General features: G+C 35.8%; 2 protein-coding genes across 8 annotated transcripts in view; one reads left to right on the forward strand and one right to left on the reverse strand.

The window, feature by feature from the left end:
- The first annotated feature begins 270 nt into the window (after nt 1-270).
- LOC128192917 (uncharacterized) lies at nt 271-11606 on the forward strand. 4 transcript variants are annotated; one of them, XM_052865983.1, is made up of 8 exons: nt 271-462; nt 5646-7709; nt 7970-8069; nt 8759-8873; nt 8990-9079; nt 9733-9871; nt 9986-10110; nt 10231-11606. In XM_052865983.1, the coding sequence occupies exons 1-8, from the start codon at nt 384-386 to the stop codon at nt 10486-10488; spliced, it is 2970 nt and encodes a 989-aa protein (XP_052721943.1). In that variant the 5' UTR covers nt 271-383; the 3' UTR covers nt 10489-11606. The 4 variants fall into 4 exon arrangements, with proteins under 4 accessions (XP_052721943.1, XP_052721946.1, XP_052721947.1 ...); XM_052865986.1 differs by lacking the exon at nt 271-462 and adding an exon at nt 3251-3273; XM_052865987.1 differs by lacking the exon at nt 271-462 and adding an exon at nt 4444-4555.
- Nucleotides 11607-14187: 2581 nt separating this feature from the next.
- LOC128191453 (fibrocystin-L-like) overlaps nt 14188-23267 on the reverse strand; it is a 43723-nt gene continuing 34643 nt past the window's right edge. For 2 of the 4 annotated variants that reach the window (XM_052863519.1, XM_052863520.1), the window contains exons 57-64: nt 22989-23213; nt 21218-21390; nt 20618-20819; nt 19995-20376; nt 19458-19627; nt 17062-17191; nt 15742-15768; nt 14188-14674 (exon numbers count right to left, since the gene is read on the reverse strand). In XM_052863519.1, coding sequence (XP_052719479.1) covers nt 14469-14674; nt 15742-15768; nt 17062-17191; nt 19458-19627; nt 19995-20376; nt 20618-20819; nt 21218-21390; nt 22989-23213 — 1515 coding nt within the window. In that variant the 3' untranslated portion in view covers nt 14188-14468. Of the gene's footprint in view, nt 14675-15741; nt 15769-17061; nt 17192-19457; nt 19628-19994; nt 20377-20617; nt 20820-21217; nt 21391-22294; nt 22451-22988; nt 23214-23267 lie in introns of those variants that run through there. The other 2 variants (XM_052863521.1, XM_052863522.1) reach the window with 2 other exon arrangements.

Here is a 23267-nt window from a genome sequence, read left to right on the forward strand (position 1 = left end):
GTTTTGCCTTCCAGTATGCTTAATTAAACATTTTTATCTCATAATTCTACCAGAAATATGTGCATATATACTCGTATACAAAAACAAAACAAAAACAAAAAAACAGGCCAAAACTCGAAAAATATCATAATATGCAAAATGTAGATCCGCGCACATACTTTAAACAAAAGAAGAAATTTCATTGGTGGATAAAACCATGACGTTGAGGGACAAGCTGGGTTTCATTTAGGGGAATTCCCATGTGATGTCACTGATCGCTTGACCAATCAAATTATCTTCCGGATGTGTATGTCTTGCAGAGGAAACACAACGAAGGAGAAGTCTGCTTGTCTGCTGAAATTGAAACTTACTTTGGAATTGTGAATTCTGTTTGGAAAATAGATATGAAGGATCCTCAAGTTGATCCGAAAAGCCCAACAAGCTTGCAGGCTCGACCAACGAGCGAAAACAAACTGTCAGAAGGTAAAAAACTTTCATTTTGACTTTTTTTCGTCGCTAGAAATTAAGTGATAAGGCGTGTATTGTGTCATAAGAATGATACACAACGTTGCCGTCGGCGATGAAGATATATGGACATGATGTTCCGCTGTGTATGCGACATGATTTATTACGATTCCGATCCAGTATCGTTCTATACCTAATCATTTGATGGTGCTTTGCTTTGCCAATCTCTTTCTCTTGACAATTTGTGTAGGTTAGATGAGGTCACCCATTAAGTCAATTTTTCTCTAGCTATTAATTTCTGAAATCAGTCATTGGCCCCGAAACAAAGACAATGATAGCTTTGTTAATAGACAATTATTTAATCACTGAGATCATTTTATACTGAAGAAAATCATCAGGCTCTGCAGCAGTTTACTAATGATTAAGAATATTTTTTTTTTAAAACGGATGAAAGGGGTTTGACAACCTATACGACCTAAACTAGTGTGCGACTAGTTCTTGCAGAGTGGATCCACCATTTCTTGACATGCATTGTTATTTAATTTTTCATAACTAGTTTTAGGTGTTGATGATATGATGTAACAATTAATGCACTGGCGAGAAATATGGTATATGGTGAGAACTGGTCGCACCCAGTATGTTCTTCATTTGTTGCATGCTTTCAGTAATTTATGAAGTTGTGTATGTAAAGTTTGCTTTATTGTGACAGAATAAAACCCATCTGATTTCTTTCTCCTTTGTTTTGGCCCCTCTTAGCTGGGTGACATGTTCTTCCAGAAACCAATAAACAAAACAATGTTTAATTAATTCAGATATACCTGTCACCTCCTGATGTATGTGCCTCTAAGTTGTCTCTGTTTTGTGGTGATGGTGGATTTCATGGAATGAATGACGCATGGTTTATGGAAATTATTGTGTTAATTACTTACCATCATACAATTAAAGGCCAGTAATTGAAAACTTAGTGACGTATAAGTAGTTAGATCCATACACTTAGTAAAGGAAAGACATAGCCAAGAAAAACACAAATAACAATTAAAAATGAATGCATTTAATTTTCAAAACAAAAAATATTTTATGAAAGAGAGGTCATGTGTTTTCTTATATGAAGACAGTAAGAGGAATCTATATTGATTGTTAATACATGTGTAAGGTAAATCTGTGTTTGTTAGAGGAAATATTTCTCCTATTTGTCATTCATTTGTTTGTATTCTTGTAAAGAAAACATTAACTTTTAAAAATTCAATCCATTTGAAATTATTCCCTTTTCTACAAAATTTTTAATCATTGCTTAATGGTGTATATATGTCAAGTCAAACTCTTATTGAAAGGCAGATTTTTGTGAAACTGTCTGGATTTTCAATCAACTTGTATTGGGATAACCAGCTTAAGTTAGAGATCAGCGGACAAAATAAGCAATCTTATTACTGGTATTTAGACGACCTACAGATACTCTTGAGTGACCCATATTGATGGATTGACTTTTATTCTCCTTTTGAGGATATTTTTTTGCTTTAGATGTACGTGCTATCATGAATTTATGACCTTAATGAGTACCAATGGTGAGATTGACACATCATATTAAATAGGACATGTCCTTCAAAGTTAAAAAAGTCAGCGGATTGCTTGATGTATGTAATTTATTTACCGTTGGTAATTGGACCCAGATCCTTCAACAAGTGAACTGAATGTCTGACACAACAGTCAGTCCTTGGTTTATACATTGTGTATGATTCTGAAGGTCCGTGAATAAGCAGTGTGTGATCCTTGATGTTTATAAATAGGCAGTTTGTGATCCTTGGTGTTTATATATAGGCAGTTTGTGATCCTTGGTGTTTATATATAGACAGTTTGTGATCCTGGAGGTTTGTAAATAGGCATAATGTATATAGTGTATGATTCTGAAGGTCCGTGAATAAGCAGTGTGTGATCCTTGATGTTTATAAATAGGCAGTTTGTGATCCTTGGTGTTTATATATAGGCAGTTTGTGATCCTTGGTGTTTATATATAGACAGTTTGTGATCCTGGAGGTTTGTAAATAGGCATAATGTATATAGTGTATGATTCTGAAGGTCCGTGAATAAGCAGTGTGTGATCCTTGATGTTTATAAATAGGCAGTTTGTGATCCTTGGTGTTTATATATAGGCAGTTTGTGATCCTGGAGGTTTGTAAATAGGCAGTGTGTGATCCTGGAGGTTTGTAAGTAGTCATTTTTTGAGCCTGCAGGAGGTCTTTAGATAGGCAGCATGTGATCCTGGAGGTTTGTAAATAGGCAGTGTGTGATCCTGGAGATTTGTAAATAGGCAGTGTGTTATCCTGCAGGACAGGTTTGCAAATAGGCAGAGTAGGGTATCAGATTTTGACATCTTTTGAATATTGAAAATTGAAATAAGTATCAAGACATTCAATTGTTTATCACAAATTATAATACTTCAATTTAATTCAGGTATACACAGGGAAACAAGGATCTTAGTGTCAAGAATCTTGAGTCAGTTTTTATCTTACTGGTTTATGCTCATTGTGTAGTATTTAAATGAATTCACTGTATTACATATACCTGTATATTTCCTCTGATTGGCTGTTCATCCTCCAAGGTTAACATTGTAAAAGGGCAAAACCTAACAACTGGGAAATTGAAGATAATCATGCTTCCTTTCAAAAGCTATTCAATCCAGTGATTTAAAACATGTTTTGAAATTTTGCAGTATTTTCTTTTGAGATGATCAAGGAACAAGGTGTTGTGTTTGGTTATAAAAATATCTTGTTTGTGATTGCTTGAACAAGCGCAGATCAGACACCCAATACTGAACCAGTGTCCAGTGATGAAGTAAGATAATGCCCATCTGTTCTTTTGCTGGAGAGTTTGTCTTGTTGACTGCAAAGTTTCTTTTTATCATCCCACACAAAGCTTAATCTGTTAAGACTAGCACTGAAAGAGGACAGTTTATAAATGATCTGTCAAGCTGAATTTTTTGGGTGTATTATGCCTTAACACTTCAGTCTGGTTTGTTATAATTCTGCCACTCCGAGCAAGCGTGCCATTTCTTACAGACAGAAATTAAAAGGAGCTTTTCTCTGGATTGGTTGAGGCACTAGTAAGTTAGAAGTATGTACAGTTTATACAGTTAATATGATTAAAAATCCTGTTATGTGGATGTGATCATCCAAGTCTGACTACTTTTTTTAGCTGGTAAATGCATGTGCACTTTTACAAAAATCTAGAATCATATTCTCATTAAATTTACGTAAAGATTTATAATTCATCAAATTGTTTAAAGTCTTTGTCATATATTTGTATGATCGAAATAAAGTAAGATGACTGAACCCATGTTACAATTGTAGCTAGCACTTACATGCAGTAATTAATATATGGAGTGTAGTAATGTGAGAAATTCATATTCTTTTTAGTGCTCAAAAACATGCCTTTAAGTATAAGGACTATGCTAAAAAGGTTTAGTCATATGGAGTATGTAAACTCTTTATGACATATAGGGTCTGTATGATAAACTACCAGTTAATGCAAGGAACAGGTTAATGCAAGGAACAGATGTTTGATACCTGAATGTGCAGTGGTATTTCAATTAAGAAAGAAATGCTCGCAAGTTAGCATATAATATTTCTTTACTTATCCTAGATATGTTACTTTTCCATTATATACTTGTGATTGAATTAATTCAATAACAACTAAGTTCCTTAAGTAGAGTAAAAACCTGTCAGTCTTAAGAACTCTGTGCACTGCCAGCCTTTCTGTAATAAACTGGAGATGTACAAGCTGTCACTAACAATTTAACTGATGTGTGATTGTTGTTGGACGCCTGCATTTTATTTGTCGTTTATATGTTGTTTAAGCTATTTCATATAGTGACAGTCCTTAATACATTATCTCTTATTATTGCTTTCTCTCAATGATACTGCATTTGTTGACAGTCAGTTCAATGTTCTATTCTATTTTTAGCATCATGTATTTTGTCAACTTAATAGCTTAGTAAATTCTGATTGGTCCCCTGTCTACCAGAATAATGCCTGTATGACCTTGGTGTATCAGGTGAATCGGGATAAATTTACTTATTCAAGATGTCAGCGAGTGACTTTGTGAGCCGTTTTATCAGGTGGGATTCATTTGATTAAGTTTCACTTTGTAGGTGGTAGCTGTCGATACTTTGATGTTTGTTTATGTATTTAAAGGTATTGGAATTCCTTTACTGGGTCAAACTAGGTTTCCCTGATCAGTCATGTAGTTATAAATATAGCATGGTGTTGATGTGCCAGAAAAATGAGGCCTAGTACAAAAGGAGTAATTTGATTGGTCGGAGGGAAGCCAATCAGAAAACAGACCAGGGTTATGATCTCAGAAGGAATCTTCAAAGTGTTTTATTCTTGAAGGAACTAAGATGAGAATGGACTAAATTTTGTGTGGAAGAATTTTTTTTTAACAAATTTGTTTACAAAATCAGTGTTTTGTTTACTGAAAGTGAAAAATGCAGTTGTGTAATGTATCCGCAGGACTGAGTGAATCCAGAGTGTCTGAGAATGGTGAGTGTTGGCTATTGATCTAATGACAGCTGGGGGCGAGGACTCTTAGGAAGGATGCTTTCATTTTGAAAACATTTACTTTGTCTCTGCCTTGTTGATAAATTTAGCTCATGTCGCCTCATCAATTACTGAAATTGTCGTATTGTAATATGCTGATAAAACCTCATGCAGTAGCTGCCTAGATAGGTTTCTGTTCTGTTTTAGAGTTTAAATAATAGATGATGAGCACAGTTTTGTTTAATCAAAATTTTTATAGTGTTAAAGATATATTCCTTTTAAAAATTGCATGCATATTTTTTATATTAGATACCGGCATTATGTTAAATGTTTTATTGTTTTTCTTACCAACCTTCAATGTTAAACTTTATTAATGATAGGATTACAATAAAGGTTAAATGGTAGCAGCAAGCTATGTAAATAAATTTAAACCAATGTCATTTGTTCTGATCTTTGATTGGTTGGTACTGATATAGACTCGGCAAAATAATGAAAATTATGACATCAAACACGTCAAGTTTTATTGATTTTCTCTCTGTTGAGATTCTGCCTACAGCTTTCAATTGTTTTCTTCAGTTAATGATTAAGAAACATATTTTTGTCATATCATTTCCCCACGGTAGTCATTCTGCAGTAGCTGTAGATTAATGACAGTCTCTCTTTTTACAGTGGCTGGACAAAATAATCTGGACAAGGGATCAGAGATCAATGATTTGTCTAAGGGAGATAATCTGAAGACCATCCCTGTAAAGGTGGAAAAAACAGAAGTACAGCCTAAGAACATGGAGAAGAAAGAGGAAGTGAAGAAGGCGGCTCCTTCCCCAGTGAAGGGAGACAACATCACAGAGAAAAAAGAAGTCAAAGAGGTGGATCTAACAGTCGAGTTTGCCAAAATGTCGATGAATGGGGGCGTGAATGGGGGGCTTGTGGACAGACAGGACAAGCTCAGTGATACTGAGAAGGAGCTAAACACGATGACCAGTAACCTGTCCATCAGCGACGATAGCGTTAAACTGAACGGGGAGGTCAAGTCTCGGGGACCCAGTGGAGGAGTTGCCAGGGTACCTCACTCCCAGCAGCACTCCTACAAGTCTCTCAACTACTTTGCCAGCTGCCCAGTTAATGATGGGTTTAAAGGATCCGGAAAACGCACAATGGACCATGATGAGTATTCATATCAAAAGTACGGGAAACCTGTGCCTGATTTTTTCCCTGCTAATTCTGGCTTAAACAACGAGCTTCAAAACAATATGGACATCAATGCCTTTCAGATGACCTACTCTGTGGACAAAATGTCTGCTGGAAAATTCATGAAGCCCGTGTCTCAGACAAGCTATGAGAGCCAGCAAGTCTTCAACCCTGACCAGTTCTTGGATTCTCTGGGTCAACAAGAGAGCTCCCCTGGCTATGGAAATGGGGACTTCATGGGTGCAGACCAAATGTTTGGGGACTTTACCCACACCTCAGTGCCAAACGGGATGTACGGTCATGGGGGAATGCCCATGATGGCTGGACAGAATGACTGCATGAACGCCAACTTCAACAACAATGATCTGAACAACCAGATGAACAATGCCTTCTCACCAGATCAGAGTTTTTCTGAGAGGCAGACAGAGAAGCCAGATTACAGTGAAACAGAGTCTGACATGGAGAAGAGCCCTTACTCCTTTACTTCAAACTCGCCCGCCAGCCAGATGTCACTGAACTCTCCCCCTCCGTCTGTGGATAGTGGATACGGAGGATATGCTGTTCCCAGCCCACAGTCTGACATCAAATCTCCACAGTCGCACACCGGAACCTCCCCTCCAAGTAACGCTCAAAGCCCAATGCCGGCACCTCAGACAGAGATAGATAACACTTCAGAATACATCGACAAAAACATGGACAAGTTGCATGATGTTTTGGAAATTCTAGCTAAAGATTTGAAAGACAAAGAACACTCCAAGCCACAGTATCCAACCCAGTCCATTCCACAAGAAAATTTCAACCCCAAATCTACTGTTCAGAGCTCCGCCTCTAGCTCTTATGCACCTCAACAGGGAAAGCCGATGGTATCGGCTACAAACATGCCTCAGACTTCAATGGCCGTCTCTCAACAGAAGATGTCAATGAATCTGCAGCGTCATATCCCCACATCCGCCATGGCTCCACAACAGAGCATGCCAAACATGTATGTGGGGTCTCGGCCCCAGCAAGCTCCCCCCATGGTCAGTGGTCAACAAGTCAGGATGCAGCCCAACTATATTCCCCCACCGCAGCAGGTCAACAATTCCTGTGTCTCCCCCGGCACCCCCACAAGTAATCAGGTCATTATCCTGCCCCCCAACACCATGAGTCAGTCAATTCTGAGCCCCACATCAGGCATGATGAATGGCCATGGCATAGTTACTTCCCCTACCCAAGCGGTCATGAAGACAACTGTAACAAGTACTAATCAGCCAATTGCTACCACCAACTCCTTTGTAATCGTTAACAATGCAAACGGTGGAGCCCCGATCACATCTGTGCCAGTTCCAATCCCAGCAGGGGGAACCAGTCAACAGCCAAACACAATCATCATTGTGGCACCCCAGCAACCAATCACCGCTCCCAAACAGGAGAAGGTCAAGCTGCGAGAGATTCGACCCAAGATCCCCGGTAACGATAAGTCCGGAACCACCAATGGTGTTAGACCAGGAGCAAAAATTCAGCCCAAGCCCCAGGTCAATCCACAGATGATTATGCAGAGGAGAGGTAACTATTCAGTTTTCAACAGATTATGTTTTGAAATGAGAGATTGTGGCAAAACTATTGCTGTAGTTTTCTTTATGTAACAAAGTATTCTAATATTTCCAGTGTCCCATCATGCCTTCAAATTGTTCTCATTGTTTGAAACATTGTTTAAACTGAAAAGCCATGAAACCAATTTTTTCGTAGTCCTTATGTTACATCCATGAAATATTAATGACCTTATCAGAACATTAAAATTGAGTTTGACATCTGTTCTGTTACAGCCATGGAGCAAAAGAAACAAAACTTGATCAACGTAGCAAGAAGAATGGTGGCCGAGATTTCCCGGGAACAGCTTCCGTTTCAGGATGAGGAGGGTGATACGTAAGTTTGATCTATTTCTCTCCATTATCTCCATGGCGAGTTTTACGATAGACATTATTTATTGAAAATTTGATTACATTTCACAGCTTCAGCTATAAGGTTTTTATGGTTGACAGACTAAGATAGAGTGTTAGCTTTGTGTGAGGACGTAATTCACAGGGGAGGTGTGCTGGCTTCTAATGGAAAATTCTTTGGATTGCCAGAATAGCAGTCTAAATGTTTTATTTCTGCATTATGCTTTTATTGATCTGTTAGTTTATAGGCAATTATTAAATGACATGAAGGTTTTTAGGCTATTTTCAAAGATCATTAAGTGATGATGGTACTGCCATTAAATGACTGATCTCAATTGTTAGTAAATACAGGGATGTCTACTTATTGATTTTTACTGGAGCCAGGAAAAGACAGAAAAATTCAAAACATCCGTAATAATACCTTCTAACCATTGAAGTACAGTGAAAATATAAACTGCCCGTGAACTTAATTTGAGTTTGTATGTGGTATGGAGACTGAGTTATAACTGACTTTTAGTTTAAATGAGAGCGAGTCATTAATTTCTATCTGCTGTTAGGCCTTACCTATGGAGTGCACGTTTACTTTGCTCATTACCTATTTATTTATGATCTGCTTGTTTATTTTAAGGAAATATAATTGACATAAGTTGAAAATCCAATCTTTCCATATTTTAGCTACCTCCATGTTGCAGTCTGTAAAACCGATCCAAACATGGTGCTCGCCCTGTTGGAGCGACTGATGCGTGAGAATCTTTCACAGATGATTGATGTGGAAAACAAGCATAGACAGGTATTAAAAGAGAAAAGAAAAGAAAAAAAAACCGCATAATTGATATAAAGCAGTTTAAAACCTCAATGAAATGAGATCACTTTAGTGAAAGTCTTTTTTTTTCCTCCATTTTTCAGACTCCATTGTACTTGGCCGTGGTTGCAAACCAGCCTCAGATGGTCTCCATGTTTGTCCAGAGAAATGCCAACCCTAACAGCATGGCCCAGGTCAGTAATCTAGCTGGTTCACTGTCAATTCCCTTCATTAGGAACCAGGTTATCTCTCTGATTAATCCTATGAATAATCTGGTTCACTCTGTCTTTCTTGTTTTAGGTGGTTTATTTGCCACTGCTTGTACTGTGGTTAACCTTGCTACTGTATACAGGGTTATTTTTGCCCCGTGTAATTTTTGCCCTTCTTCACAAGCAAAAGATTTCGCTCCATCTTGAATTCGCCTAGACTTTGTTATGGTTAAAGAAAGATGGTTTGAGACATTTGAATTCATCCAGTCTTAAAACTGCCCGCTGGCAATGAGGGTGAAAGGGGCGAAAATAAAACTGGGGCGAATATTTCCCTATATACAGTATTTATAATTGTAAGTTAACAGAAATAGTGAAGGAAATGTACAGCTTATTTACAACATGAATTTACATTTATTCCATATTCTTTTATCAATTTCCTGTGTTTGATCAAATTGTTAAGTGGTTGAGTGAGATTTATCATTTAGTTTCCTTGTTTTGAGTGATTCTGATTCATATCAAAAGTCACTGAAGTACTTGATACAAACAAAACATAGTACTGTACAATTCTTTAGTTCTCAGTGTGTATGTATACCCATCCATTGTCTATGAGTTTCTCAATGTTGATTTGCATTTTGTAGGTTGTGTCCCAGGATGGCAAGTCAATGGAAGTGAAGGCTCCAATTCATGTGGCATCCTCTAATGGTGTCGACTTTCTGAACACCTTAAATGAACTTCTCAAATCTCAGGACCTCTCTCTTAACATTGCAAACTCTGAAGGTAAGCTGAGGGTTTCTATACTTGTCATCCATCAACAGAAGTGAAAAAAATACTGACTTCAAATGGAGTTACTTGTCTGAAGAGATTATTTATTTCATTGGTTTTTGTTTTTAGGACACACTGCCCTACATTGTGCTATTCTAGCCCATGGCAGGCCCCAGAGAAACGGAAACGGATATGTGAACAGTCTGCCAATTATTGAGGCCTTGATCAAAGCTGGGGCTGACCCCAACTCCCAAGTAAGCAGAACTTGTACAGGTCATCTGCAATGTTAACTAAAGAGTTAATTTAAAGAGCTTAAAGGCATTTGAATACAGGGTATGTTATAGAATTTAATGCATTGGTCTCTATATTTTTAGGATAAGAAGAGTGGAAAAACACCACTCATGTATGCCATCGAGAAAAAAGACTACAGCCTTGTGGAGTCAGTGCTAAGATTGTTCGAACCCTCCAAGCTTAAAAACATTGTCAAATCTGCCACATTCGATGGAAGTTCATGCATTAAAATCGCCGAAGGACTTAAAAACGATTTTCAACCGGAAACATGGAAGAAATTGTGGAGTTTGTTGAACAGTGCTTGCAATGGTCAGATCCCAGCGAGCCTGCAAGTGTTCTGAAACACTGAAGATTGCCATCACCAAGCAGCTTGAAGCACAGATCTTGCAATTTGTCACGCTCATTTTGTAAATAGACATTTGTCATTAATGATACATAAGTTATTTGTTGCTAAACATGACCTGTACATACTGATGATCTCAACATCACTTTATTGTCATTTGATGAGGTAAAAGCATTTGTCACATTCTCATTAACAAGTGTACATGCACATCTGTGCAAGATGAATTTATTATATTGCATTCAATATTTGGTACCTAGAGAATATATTGGTTGCTGTATGCTGGAAAATATGACAGAGTTTATCCCACCCATTTAAATGCATTAGAAAAACGTTCCTTTTGTTTATATTTATTTTTCCTGAAAATCAAAATTAGAAAATAAACTTTCTGGACACAAAACCCATGCTGATAAAGATACACAAGTACGCCGTATAACATCATGCTGTTAGCTTTATGTACCAGTGGACTTCAATGTGGAAATTTGTAATACATTTACATGTAAAGGCTGTTAATTTGTAAAATACAATGTAATTGTGTGTAACAGATGAATGTGATAACTCATAAATATCTACATATTTGTTGTCTATTATTTCTATATATTGTTATTTGTCTTTCCAGATTTTTATCTTTTATTTTCTCATGTTGTCTTTTTTTATGGAATCTGTGTAGAGACTTAGAACAAAGCATTATTTTGTTCAATTGTTGGTTATTGTATTCACCGTTGCCTCCGGTGATGACGGCTTGTTTTTGATACATTTAGCAAAAGTGCTTTTTGATGAGGTCAAGGTCAGCTCAAGTTTGACCTTGGCCTTTGTTGTATAGATTTGCTTGAGAATTGTTAACTATATACTGTTGAAAATAAGATATACTTTTTATTAAGCAAATATTTCTATTTTATTGTGATCAACCAAAGTTGGAATTTCCTCTGTTGCTATCAGTTTCTTTTATATTTCAAAAGATTATAAAAAAACTGGAAGAATTACAAAAAATTATTACATCAGTTTGTAAGGCTCAGTATTTGAAGACAAATTATTAAAACTTGGCATTGCACAGAACTGTTTTGACATATTGTAAATGAGGCAGCAGCATTATAAATAAATAAAGAAACAGAAACAATTTATGCTGTTTTGTTTTTAGCTCACCTGAGCTGAAAGCTCACGTGAGCTCCTCTGATCACTTTTCAGTGGCGTAGCTACTTTGAAGCAATGTAAGTACTTGCATACAAACTAATTTCTGAATCTTAACTTTTTAATACATTAATTTTTCATTGCAAAGCACAAATTCAGATGCATGCCATATTTGGATTTGTAAAAGCATGTAAATTATTGTAAAACAAAATGGTAAAAAAACACTTACAAGTCCGCTGCTATTCCGTTGAAAACGAAAATGGTGCAATAAACAGAAGGGGATACTGCACGTTATTCGTAGCCAGATACATTGCAATATACATTATCACAGGAACAAGTTTACTAGTAATACTATTGACTGGGTCAGATCGAAGGTTCAGGTAGGAATTTAGACCCATATTCAATGAATTAACAAATTGGCATTTTATTATAATCGACTCAGCCGCATCAATCCCTATCAAAATAAAAAGAAGCAACACTGCTTTTTCAGACCACAGTTTGGATTAAGGGGAACGTAAATTGCAAATTAATTCAAAGTTCAAAACAAACAATAATTATACTTGCATCATATGGTAACCATAAAATTCAATTTTTATTCCATTGCTATAATATTGCTCGAAAAATATTGCAACTACTGGTAGTCATCAAAACCTCTAGTTCCATTTTACTGTATTGTCAGTCATGTTTGCCCTGTGTAAAAGCTTAGCTTTTAGTTTTTTGAGATGTATTTTCTTGACCCTTTGGTATCTGTTGGTGCATGAGGTTTTTATTTTTTCTATTTGAATTTCTTTAAATTTTGGTCCAAGACATTGACATTTTATGTAGGCAAAAGAACATAATTAAAAATTGGCGCACCAGAGCAAAAATTAAACGTTGACTGATCCTCTATCTATAATAGCTTTTTTCTGTACAATTACAATATCATGGCTGATATATGAAAACTAATACATTATTTTAGATTAAAATTATTGTCATGGTAATTGAAAAATATGCCCCCTGCTTTCAATTATTTTGTCCCAAGCTACGCCACTGCTTTGTGTCAGGCATCCGTCCATCTGACTGTCTGTAAACTTTTTACATTTTCGACTTCTTCTCCAGAACTACTTGACTGATTTCAACCAATCTTGGCACAAAGTATCCATAGGTAAAAAGAATTTTGTTAAAATGAAGGGCCACACCCTCTTTTAATGGAAGATCATTAAAAATCATTGAAAATTTGTTGATATTTTTCAAAAATTACCTTCTCAAAAAGGATTTGGCCAGAAAAGCTGAAACTTGTGTGGAAGCATTCTCAGGTAGTGTAGATTCAAGTTTGTTCAAATCATGATCCCGAGGGGTAGGGGTGGGGCCATATTTTAAGCAATAGGGGGGAATCAAATCTTTACATAGGAATATATAGGGACAAATCTTTAAAATCATCTTCTAAAACACAATTTGCTTAGAAAAGCTGTAACTTAAGCCAGTACAGATAGTGAAGATTAAAATTTGTCAAAATCATAATCACATTGGGGGAAGGGGGAGGGTTCGAGTTTTATAAAGTACATAATTAAATTGTTCACAAAAACTCAAATGTTATTGTACATGTTTTTAGTTAAATGCAAGCATTTTGATATATTGTTGATTCTATAAAATTGTTAAATGTTTCAAAATCTAAAAATAAAAATGCTCTTTGACTTCCAACATGCTATCGGTAGATGCTACTTATCTATGGATCGAGACATTGAAATGAATACGTTGGTATGCCAATTATTTATTTTAACATGCAACTTAATATTGTCCACAAGCAAGTCTTTCATGCCAACAAGTTGCATGTTGACATAAATAAATATAAATTAGATGATCTACTGTACTTTAAAGATGTCATTTTGTAGCCCAACAATTAAACGTTTTAGAAAAATAATACAAGTCCATTAATTCCTGGCCAATGTCTCAAATAGCACTTAAACAACGCACTTTGTTGTGAATGAAATGGCTCAGTGGTTAAAGCACCAGACATTAGGTAACTTTATAGAACTTGGGTTTTTAGGTTGTGGGTTTCGATACCACCAAAACTTAAGGATTTATTAATTTTTTCTCATCATTTTTTGAAATATTTCAAACTGGATACAGTTAAAAATTACCCTTTTGTAAACTTGCATTATAACATATCAAATATATCTGATTGAAAAAAATGTTAAAATTGAAGTTGTATTTTACGACTAAACCAAATGGGCGGTTGCGCCATCTTTTTCCCCACCTTCTTTGCTACATAATGGAAATTATGAAAACCTTCTTGAAAAAAAAATTGTAAGCCTTGTTTTCATTCAATGTAAAGAACTTGAAATATATGATAAGAAAAGTTGAAAAAATATTTATGAATGCAAGATTAAGTGTTGAAATGTTTGTTTCTGCTCTAATAGAAAGAGCACATGTACTGGTTCATATTTTACAGTCATTGTAACATTTTTGAGTACACAGCACTTTTTAAAACAAACTGAAAATTACTACAACATTTCATTTCATATTACTTAAATTTGTAGTTTGAGCATCTTATAAGTATTAATGCGAGTTGTTCAAAAATGAACAAACAGTGTTCTATGTTGAGAATTTTTATTCAGTAAGACAAGACTTCATCTCTACTGGGTTAGATTGTCAACAATAATATAAACGTAACTTTCGTGTATCACAGAGAATATATATCACAGATGTAAAAATCTAGAGAATCAAACAAAACAATAAAGAATCAACTAACAGTGTCAAATATCAACATACCATGGACGGTAGAAACTGCTTTATAAATATATAACAATAAAAATAGTTTGTTCACTTAGTCCAGATGCTGGGATATCTTTTTTAACGACATTTTCCGGCTATCTAGAAATGCCTGCTGAGGGCAGAGCCACCATTTCCCTTCTCTTTTTCGTAGAAGGTGGTATTGATGGGTGGTTTCTGGCAGCCTTCCAAGAACGAGTTTTCTGTACGCAGGCTGTTAAAGGTGTCCTGTCGGTAGAAACTGTCCTCGAAGAAGAAGGTGCCCTTGCCCTTACCGATGTAAACAGCATCGCCATCACTGTGCATACCTACAAAAACGACGAGGGGGAGACATCAGCATTTGACTTTTACCCTTGATGAAAAGTTTCAACCTCGAGTCCTTGACAGCTGCTCCCTTGTTGGTTGCCTTAATTGACAAACCAAAGGGCAAAGTCAAGACCTTGACATAATATCTACTGGTCATTAACCTTTCTTAATTGCGTCTACTTGGCAAACAACTATTAAGCATGGTCTCTGATTTACATTTACTTGAAATTTTTGCATGATATTGATATTTATATCTTAGGCTAGTGGACATATGATTTATATTTTCAATTAAAATTAAAACATTGACAAAGACAAAAAAAAGTCAAAATACAATGTACATGTTATACAACTGCAAATATACATTTACTTGTAATTTTTGCTAGTTCTGTGAAACTTGTTTTGTACAACCATTGGTATTCCTAATAAATGGTGTTGTGAATTTTTTTTCATTTTTAAGTGCCTGTTTGGGAGGGCAACAGTTGAAAATGACACCCCCGAGAAAACAATTGTCAAACGACGCGAAACAAGGGTTGATAATGGTTTTCTCGGGGTAACAATTTCAACTAATAGCCTCCCAAACTGGCATTATTTATACATCATATGTATTTACAAGTTTTAATCTTCAAGAAAATTTTTAATTGTCAGAGGTTCTTAAGTTAATGCTTACCGGTAATTAATTTAGAGAATGTTTGGTGGTTGTAAGAAGTAAAATATGTATAATGTGAATGGGCAATATATTAGACAGTTTGATATTTTTTAAAAAGGAAACATGTTATTCATAACAGGTATAGCAAAGTAAATGGCTGGGCCCACAGCAGTGTACCATAACCAAACCTGACTTACTTTATTAGTAATTTGAGTTTTATACAGCAGTGGTTTAGTAGAGTGACACATGACACAAGTTTTTGAAATCACCAAATTTTTCCAGTGCAGATTTAAACCTTTATGTTGTGAAATTAATACAGAAATACAATGCTTTAAAATTATTATCATGGCAGGAATTTCATCCAGAAAAAGCAAAATTCAGTGCAAAGGCAGAAAACCAAGTTGGTTGAACTCTCGTGTTTACCTGGGAGTTTTCCAGCAAAACTGGCCCCTAAATCACAAAAAAATACACAAGTGGCTTTATATCTCAATCATACTGCTCATGAACAATAAAAGACAATAATCTCCTGACCAAAGAAATGGTACTCTTTGATTCAACTGCAACTGGTCTGTGTGAATGAAACTTTCCCATGCATATTGCATACACCAGTGATGCAACTCTCTCTCTCTCTCTCTCTCTCTCTCTCTCTCTCTCTCTCAAACTATAAGATATCAGAACCTAAAATTTTACACCAGGTATAAGTACTCAGCATATGAAAAGAAGAATTCAAGGAATGAACAGACAATTAACAAATCAATGACAATTTCAAGACTGAGGCGAATGTATTGATGAACCTTCCTCTATATTCAGGTTTCAATTTAGCTGGCTAAACAAGATAAATACATATAATCTGTAACACATTTCATATATTTATGCTAGCCTCATGTCATAATATCACATAACAGCAATATGCATTGCATGATAATCCAAGAAATTTGCCTTTTAAATGTGCAACCCTGTAGCAATGTCCCTATAAAGAATTTCCATGCTCGTATATTTCACAGTGTGAGTCCAGGGTTTTGTTTTTTGTTTTTGCCATTAGCACATAATTCTTCAGGAAATCTGGCAGAAGAACATGATCTTTATGCAAATAAGCACACTTAGCCCAGACAAGAACATGCCTGAACCAGCCTACAGCGAGGGTCAAACGCCCACTACATGACAGTTCCGTCTACAGCAAGCTTCACTGATCACACGTACAGGTTTCATAACCAGCTGCTGTAATCCCATGATAGTATTGGACAGAGCCTACGAAGATGATGACAACAACAAAATTTTATCACTGATCATTTGGTTGTACATTTGGCAGTTTTAACTCACCTTTTCAAAGGAAATTTAAAAGGACACTGTAATATTAAAAGTGAAAATGACATTGTCATTATGACAGTATCAACGACCCAATCATAGAGGCAGTGACAGTATCACATTGACAGTGGGTTGTCATGGCAGTGACAATGACCTTATAATATACACAGAATATAAGACAGAATCACACTGACAGTGTCATTTTCTTGATGACATTTACATTTTAGGACACAGTCCTATGGACAATGGCACATTACTGACAGTTACACTATCATATTGACATTGTCATGATGACAGTAAAAATGACAGGTTATAGAGACAGTGATAAAATCACATTGACCATTGTGACTTCAGCAAAGAAGCCAACTTATGATAAGTAAGTCTTCTTAAGTCGACAACAACAACATCAACATATAAACAGTGACAATGACAACTTACGATGGGTCTTTGTCTTGGGGTAGACCTTCAGCCTCCAAACCATGATGGCGGCAATGATGAGGATGATCAGGAGAATGGCAACACAGATTCCGACGATCATCAAAGCCTTGACCTCCTTGTCATCATCATCCTGAAAAAGAACCAATGCACCTGTCACACCTGCACACTAATTAAATCTCAGGTTGAATGTAATTTAACAAAATCTGACATTCTGACATACAGTTAAACATGGTTACAGTGAACAGGCTGATAATGATTTATTGCATATAACACATTCTCTACCATATAAAAATGTACTATAAACTTATTGTTACAACAAATTTGAAACTGCTTGTCCCTATTGTGGTTCACTACATCCATTTTTAACTGTCAAATATAATCCTCATATCAGTTTAATTTATCATATTATAATTATAAATAATTATTATATCATAAATAAAACCTATATATTAATCAATAAAACAAACACTATCTGTCTAAGGAGTAACAGTTTTTATAAAATTTCAAAATGAATAACAGGTGTTTAATCATTGTAGTTTTTAATTTGTTTGCAATCTGTTTAATATAACCCTACCTCCACCCCCCCCCCCCCTTTAAATTGCATGAACTATTTTATGGCATAACTTCAGTCGTTGAAACATAAAATATTCATAAAACATTCCGTCTAAAATTTGAAGCTTTCTCTCCAGTAGACCCAACACTATATAAGGAGTACAAAAATATTTAGCATTTTCAAATTTTGCATTTATTAAAAATCCATGACTCATTTCATTCATATTAAACCTCGTTATCCAATGAAAACACAATACCAAGATCTTGACTGTGTGATGTCATTCTTTAATTTCCCACTCATCACCAAAACATGGTGTCTGCACTGATTGGATTGCCTTTCAGAATTAAAATGTCATTTAATTGCCTGAATAAATAAGTTCTGTTTTCATTATGTGTGACTCTAACCCAGATAACAGAGCAAAACAAGAGCCAGACAGACAATCCCCGCGATTAGACCCATGTTGAGCATTAGAAATAATCCCTTGTACACGGACTGAGGGTGAGATGGTGATAGATGGCGGACTTTTAGCCGGCTTGTTTCATCGTATAGGTGGGGTCTATGAGTGACAATCACATCATCCTCGCTTCCTTGTCTGAATACTAATTAACCAACCTTTTATATTAACATTGGAACTTTTCTATTAGCAGTGTGGATTTGTAGATAAATCAACTCTGTTTTTTTCAAAACAGGAAACAACTAACAGTAGTTAATTAATAGATTTTATGTAATACATGATTTTTTCACTAACATGTACTCTTATTTTTACCCTACTTTGTAGAAGAGTGTCCATATAAAAATATCAAAGGAATTGATCAATGTTAAAGTTGGAGTCAGTCCACGTGTAAAATATCTGAGATTCCTTTTTTTCATGATTTCCAATATGCATAAAATAAATCAATAAATCTATACTTTTATTGACCACATTAGTGTTTGAAAGGATACCTGCACTTTTGTTTGCTTAATCACCTTTGGAAAAGCAATGAGCATTACACTTATCTCTGTCTAAATATAGTTTAATCGAGAGATTTAAAGTACGTGCTCATTAAGCTTAAGACTCCAGGCTTAATGGCTGCCTTTTCATCCATTCTCTGGGTAAACTGACTTTTATTTTGACAAAATGACACGGACTTTGACTCTATATTAAACCTGTGAGCATTTACTGGTCAAAGCATGTCTCATTATGTTACAAAAGCATGACAGCTATTTTAATTACTGTCAGATCTGGGACTTGCGGTCATGATTGCTTTTTACGACCCTGTTGTTCATTTACTTTCTGCTTTTAAACATGATCCTGATATGCTTATGAATCACTGAATTTTTAGACTATGATTAACTAATGAAAAATAAAAAAGGGATTAAATAATATTTGTTAAAGTTTAAACAGTATATAAAAACATGTTTTCACTCGATTCAAATGGAAAAATAAGTATGCATGCATATCTAATACATGTACTACATACATAAGGAAATTTATCCCGTTTTCACTTTGTTCACTAGCACCACTGGACAAGATAATGAGTGAGCATTTTATTTTTTGGATTGATGTTCAGAAAGAGGGAATGTATAACACAAAATACAAATGTAACTTTGAATTTGCATATATCATAGTTCTGCACACAATGCCACACATGCAGAAATACCCCCCCCCCCCCCCCCCCCCCCCCCCATAAAATACATGCATATAATGAAATCCTGCTTATAGCAAAGTCTTTGTCATTCATAAGGCTTAATACGTATCAAAAATCATATCAGAAAAAACAGATTTCATTAATAGGGAATCAAAATGGTTTGTCCCAGGCATTCACTATAAGTATGTTTGACTGTAAGCAGTACTTCTATCTACCTCGTCACTGCAGTAGCTGGCTCCGTTGACCGTCATATACTTGGAGAGCTGTACACTGGTTCCCTGGTATGTAAAGCTGGTGCCCGACTTAATGGCATCACACATGGCTTCTGTCACCTCAAGGACGGTCGTAGAGTTCCCAGACACGGTCACAGCCACAATCACACTTCCTGTTGTACGTAATCATAGCAGGTTTAGAAGCATATTTCAGATGTCTCAAATATATATCTCAGAAAAAGTATCATATCTAAGTGTAATAAATGTTCATAAACAACATAATATTCATTTGAGATACCATATCTTTTAAGAAATGAGGGGTTTTTTTTTGCATAATCTTAATCTTAATTTTTTTTCTCAAGTACAAATAAATAATTCATGAATACTGTCACTATCTATTTAATTTCATAATTAAGTAAATTTAAAAAATTAACATCACAAAACAAGACTTTCACTTTCAACCTCATTTTGAACAAAATTTGTGGATTTGAATAAAAGCTGCATGGTAAACTCCGAAATAAAGACAACTCCAGTTCCTACCTTGGCTGACTTCTAAGCTGGACATCTTCATGTACTTGAACCTTGACTGGAAGTAGTTCACAATGACGGCTCCAAACTGCGTGGTACCATAGGTGGCATAGTCTAGATCGAACTTGACCTTGATGGCACTGGTGGTGTCAATGGTCACCGACTGGGCCTCGGTGGGGTACAGAGACAGCTCGTGAATGACCTCGTGGGAGTAGTGGGTGGGGACAGAGTACACGGTGAACTTGACATGGGCCATTCCGACGGTGTCCATCTGAAGGTCGTTCACGGTCACTAGACCAGTGACTGGGTCAAAAGCTTTGGTTGCTGTACTAGTCATTGAGCCGGTGTAGGTGAGCCCAGTTACCAGGGAAATGTTAGCGTACCAGTTCAGACCCTGAAACAAGATAGTACTCCACTGAAGAGTTGGTTGGAGACCTCAACACTGTTGAACAATTTTAGAGACTCTTTCATGAGCATTTGTACTTTACTAAAGTCTAGGGAACACAGAAATATTTTCAAAAGAAAAAGAAATGGCTTGTGTATCACAGAACTTCTAGACTATTCTTATGCAAAACGGAGCAAGCTCTTGATAATTCTACAGATATACAACATTAGAAAATCATTAGTACACTTACACTCCAAGCAATGTCTGTCAAGGTTGCCCCTGATGTTTTGTCCCTGATATCGAGTGTGACCGTGTGGGCACTACCATGGTAGATGTCGGGGGAGGTGTAGGTCACAGCAGAGGTCAAAAGTCGCTCGGCCACACTGATGGCTGCAGAGGCCAGGGTGAAGGTCGCTTCTGTGGGATCAATGACCTTGAAGTCTAAGATATACCTGAAGAATTTACAAAGCATACATGTAATTCAACAATGCATCAGTTAGGAAAAATTGTACAGTTGACATTGATGATCATCTTTTAATCACAGGAAACTCTCACTGCTTCATACTCTATTTTGAAATCATTCAACAATTTTAGAGCCAAGCTTTTGAGGATTCTTGAATATTCGCAGGATCATGAGCACATTATTTTATGGATTTACTTTTATGATCATTGAAGTAATACTTTACTTTATTATGTGTTTGAGGATATAAATTTATAGACGAGTGAGACCTACAAAATCCGCAAGACCCGAGCCACGACAAATTATAATTCCATAGTATATGTTCTTTATTTCTGTTGTGGGTGTGATCCCACAACATAGGTAAGAGAAAATGAGTCTGGTTTCTCTTACCCAGAGCCGCTGTGAGAGATTCCTAGACCGCTGAAGTTGGCGTAACCGTCGATGAAGGACACCGTGGTGTTCCCGATGAGGGTAGCCGAGGGGTTGCTGCCACTTCCTGATCTCAAACTGACCTCCACCTTCCACGGGTGAGAAGAGGCTCCAAGCAGGGTAATTCTGTCTCCCTGTTAAATCAAAGGCAACATAATGGATGATATACACATATATAATGGATGGAACACATGTATATAATGGATGATAAACATGTACATAATGGATGATATACATATACATGTGGTTACTATCAAATCTTATGACTGCAATTAAGCAAACTTCTCCATAACAGAATCAAATCAATAAAATCATCTGATAAATGAATCTTTTAGATAACTTTTGATTTAAAATATACATTTAGTGTGCAAGGAAATGGGAGATTCAATGGTTAAAGCCATAGAAAAACAAAACTTAATCCCCAAAGTTAATGTTTCATCACTCACCAGCTTGAAAAAAATGAGAAATGTTAAAAAACCAAATCAAATAAAAACCATGACAGCAAATAAAATAAAAAATACCCATGCTTAAATCACCTTGGTAATTCTGAATCCTTGGTGTGTATATAGTACATACCAGGGAGTTGTAATTAGAGATACAAATAATCAGTAAGTCTGAGGGTAAGTGCAAAATCCAGTCTTCATTTGATACACCGATTCAAGTTATCATTAATTAATGTTCATGCAAAACAGTGCTTGTGGTCATCTTTGCAGTACTGACATGCTGAAGTCATATTAAATTAGATGACATATTGTGAAATACAAGGGGAATAATGTGCAGGCTTTAATATTAAAGGGGAGGTAAATATGTACATAAACCGCATTATTAACAAATCACTGATTGCCTCAGTAAGAGATTCTGAACACAGACTTTTGATTCTAGAAGTGGACGTTCAATTGCATTTATATTCTAAGATAACTTGAATCCAAACTTTTGCTACATCTTATTGATTAGATTTAAACTTTCTTCATATTCATTTTTCTCTTGACTTCAAGAAATTCAAAGTGTGATTTTTTCTCCTAGACTTTCAAAACTTTTCCACCATTGTTTGAGTATCTGAGATACTTAGATACTTAGTGAGGCAAACACTGAGAACAAATAAGGGTCCAAAAACCAATGAAAACTCATTCCCAAAATAAAACTGTTAGTAAGGTATATCTCATTATTGTGTACACCAATCATTACCGATGTGGGCTGTAAAAAGACAGATAAATATATCACACAAACAATACATCATCACACTGAATTTGATTCAAGATCATTTTTCAATTTGACTAAATTATGCTGTAGTAGACAGTTAACAATCTGTATCTATTTCTGAGATTTGTTCACTTATTCTGTGAAGTTATTCATACTCAATTATGATATAAATGTAAGCAATATGCCAATAAATAAAACAGATATCCATTGTGTTGGAAATATTTTTGAATGTCTGATTTTTTTTTAATATTTAATCTTGATTCTATTTATTTTAATTATTCGGTCATAAAAAATCTATAAAAGAATCAAAAGTATTTGATTAGGATTTCTTTATCCAGTAAATGAATTTCTTAACCTTGTATAAATTCTTAACAGTTATTGTCCGTCTTGATTTAAACAAATCAATAACATAAATCTTCAATTAATCTAATAAAAACACAGATTAAATAATTAATACACTAATTGACCTTTGCATTATTCTGTTCCTAATGACGATGGTTAACCAAAGTGTACCCAGTACATATGTACTTACATTGCTCTCTCGGAACTGTAGAACAGGTTGGACAGGGAAGGCGTTGCCTTCTGTGCCAGCAGTCAAGGTCGTCTGGAATTCCATCACCTCCGGGATCCGGATAGCATTCTGGTAGTTACTGGAGGATACCACTGTTGCCCAGTTAGGGTCAGATGTCGGGGGCAGGGCCTCAGCCACGGCCACACCATTAATGGTGATGTTCAGGATGTCTGAGAGATTACCCAGCTACAAAAAAAAGTTCAACTTCAATACTGCTTTTTAATCTAGGGAATAGAATTG

Source organism: Crassostrea angulata, chromosome 7 (genome assembly GCF_025612915.1).
Source record: "Crassostrea angulata isolate pt1a10 chromosome 7, ASM2561291v2, whole genome shotgun sequence".
Lineage (NCBI taxonomy): Eukaryota > Metazoa > Mollusca > Bivalvia > Ostreida > Ostreidae > Magallana > Magallana angulata.

Bases quoted from the DNA above. Each gene is read 5' to 3' on its own strand.
- LOC128192917 (XM_052865983.1), top strand. From the start codon at position 384: ATGAAGGATCCTCAAGTTGATCCGAAAAGCCCAACAAGCTTGCAGGCT. The intron at 463-5,645 runs GTAAAAAACTTT...CTCTTTTTACAG, and splicing joins CGAAAACAAACTGTCAGAAG to TGGCTGGACAAAATAATCTG. The intron at 7,710-7,969 runs GTAACTATTCAG...GTTCTGTTACAG, and splicing joins GATGATTATGCAGAGGAGAG to CCATGGAGCAAAAGAAACAA.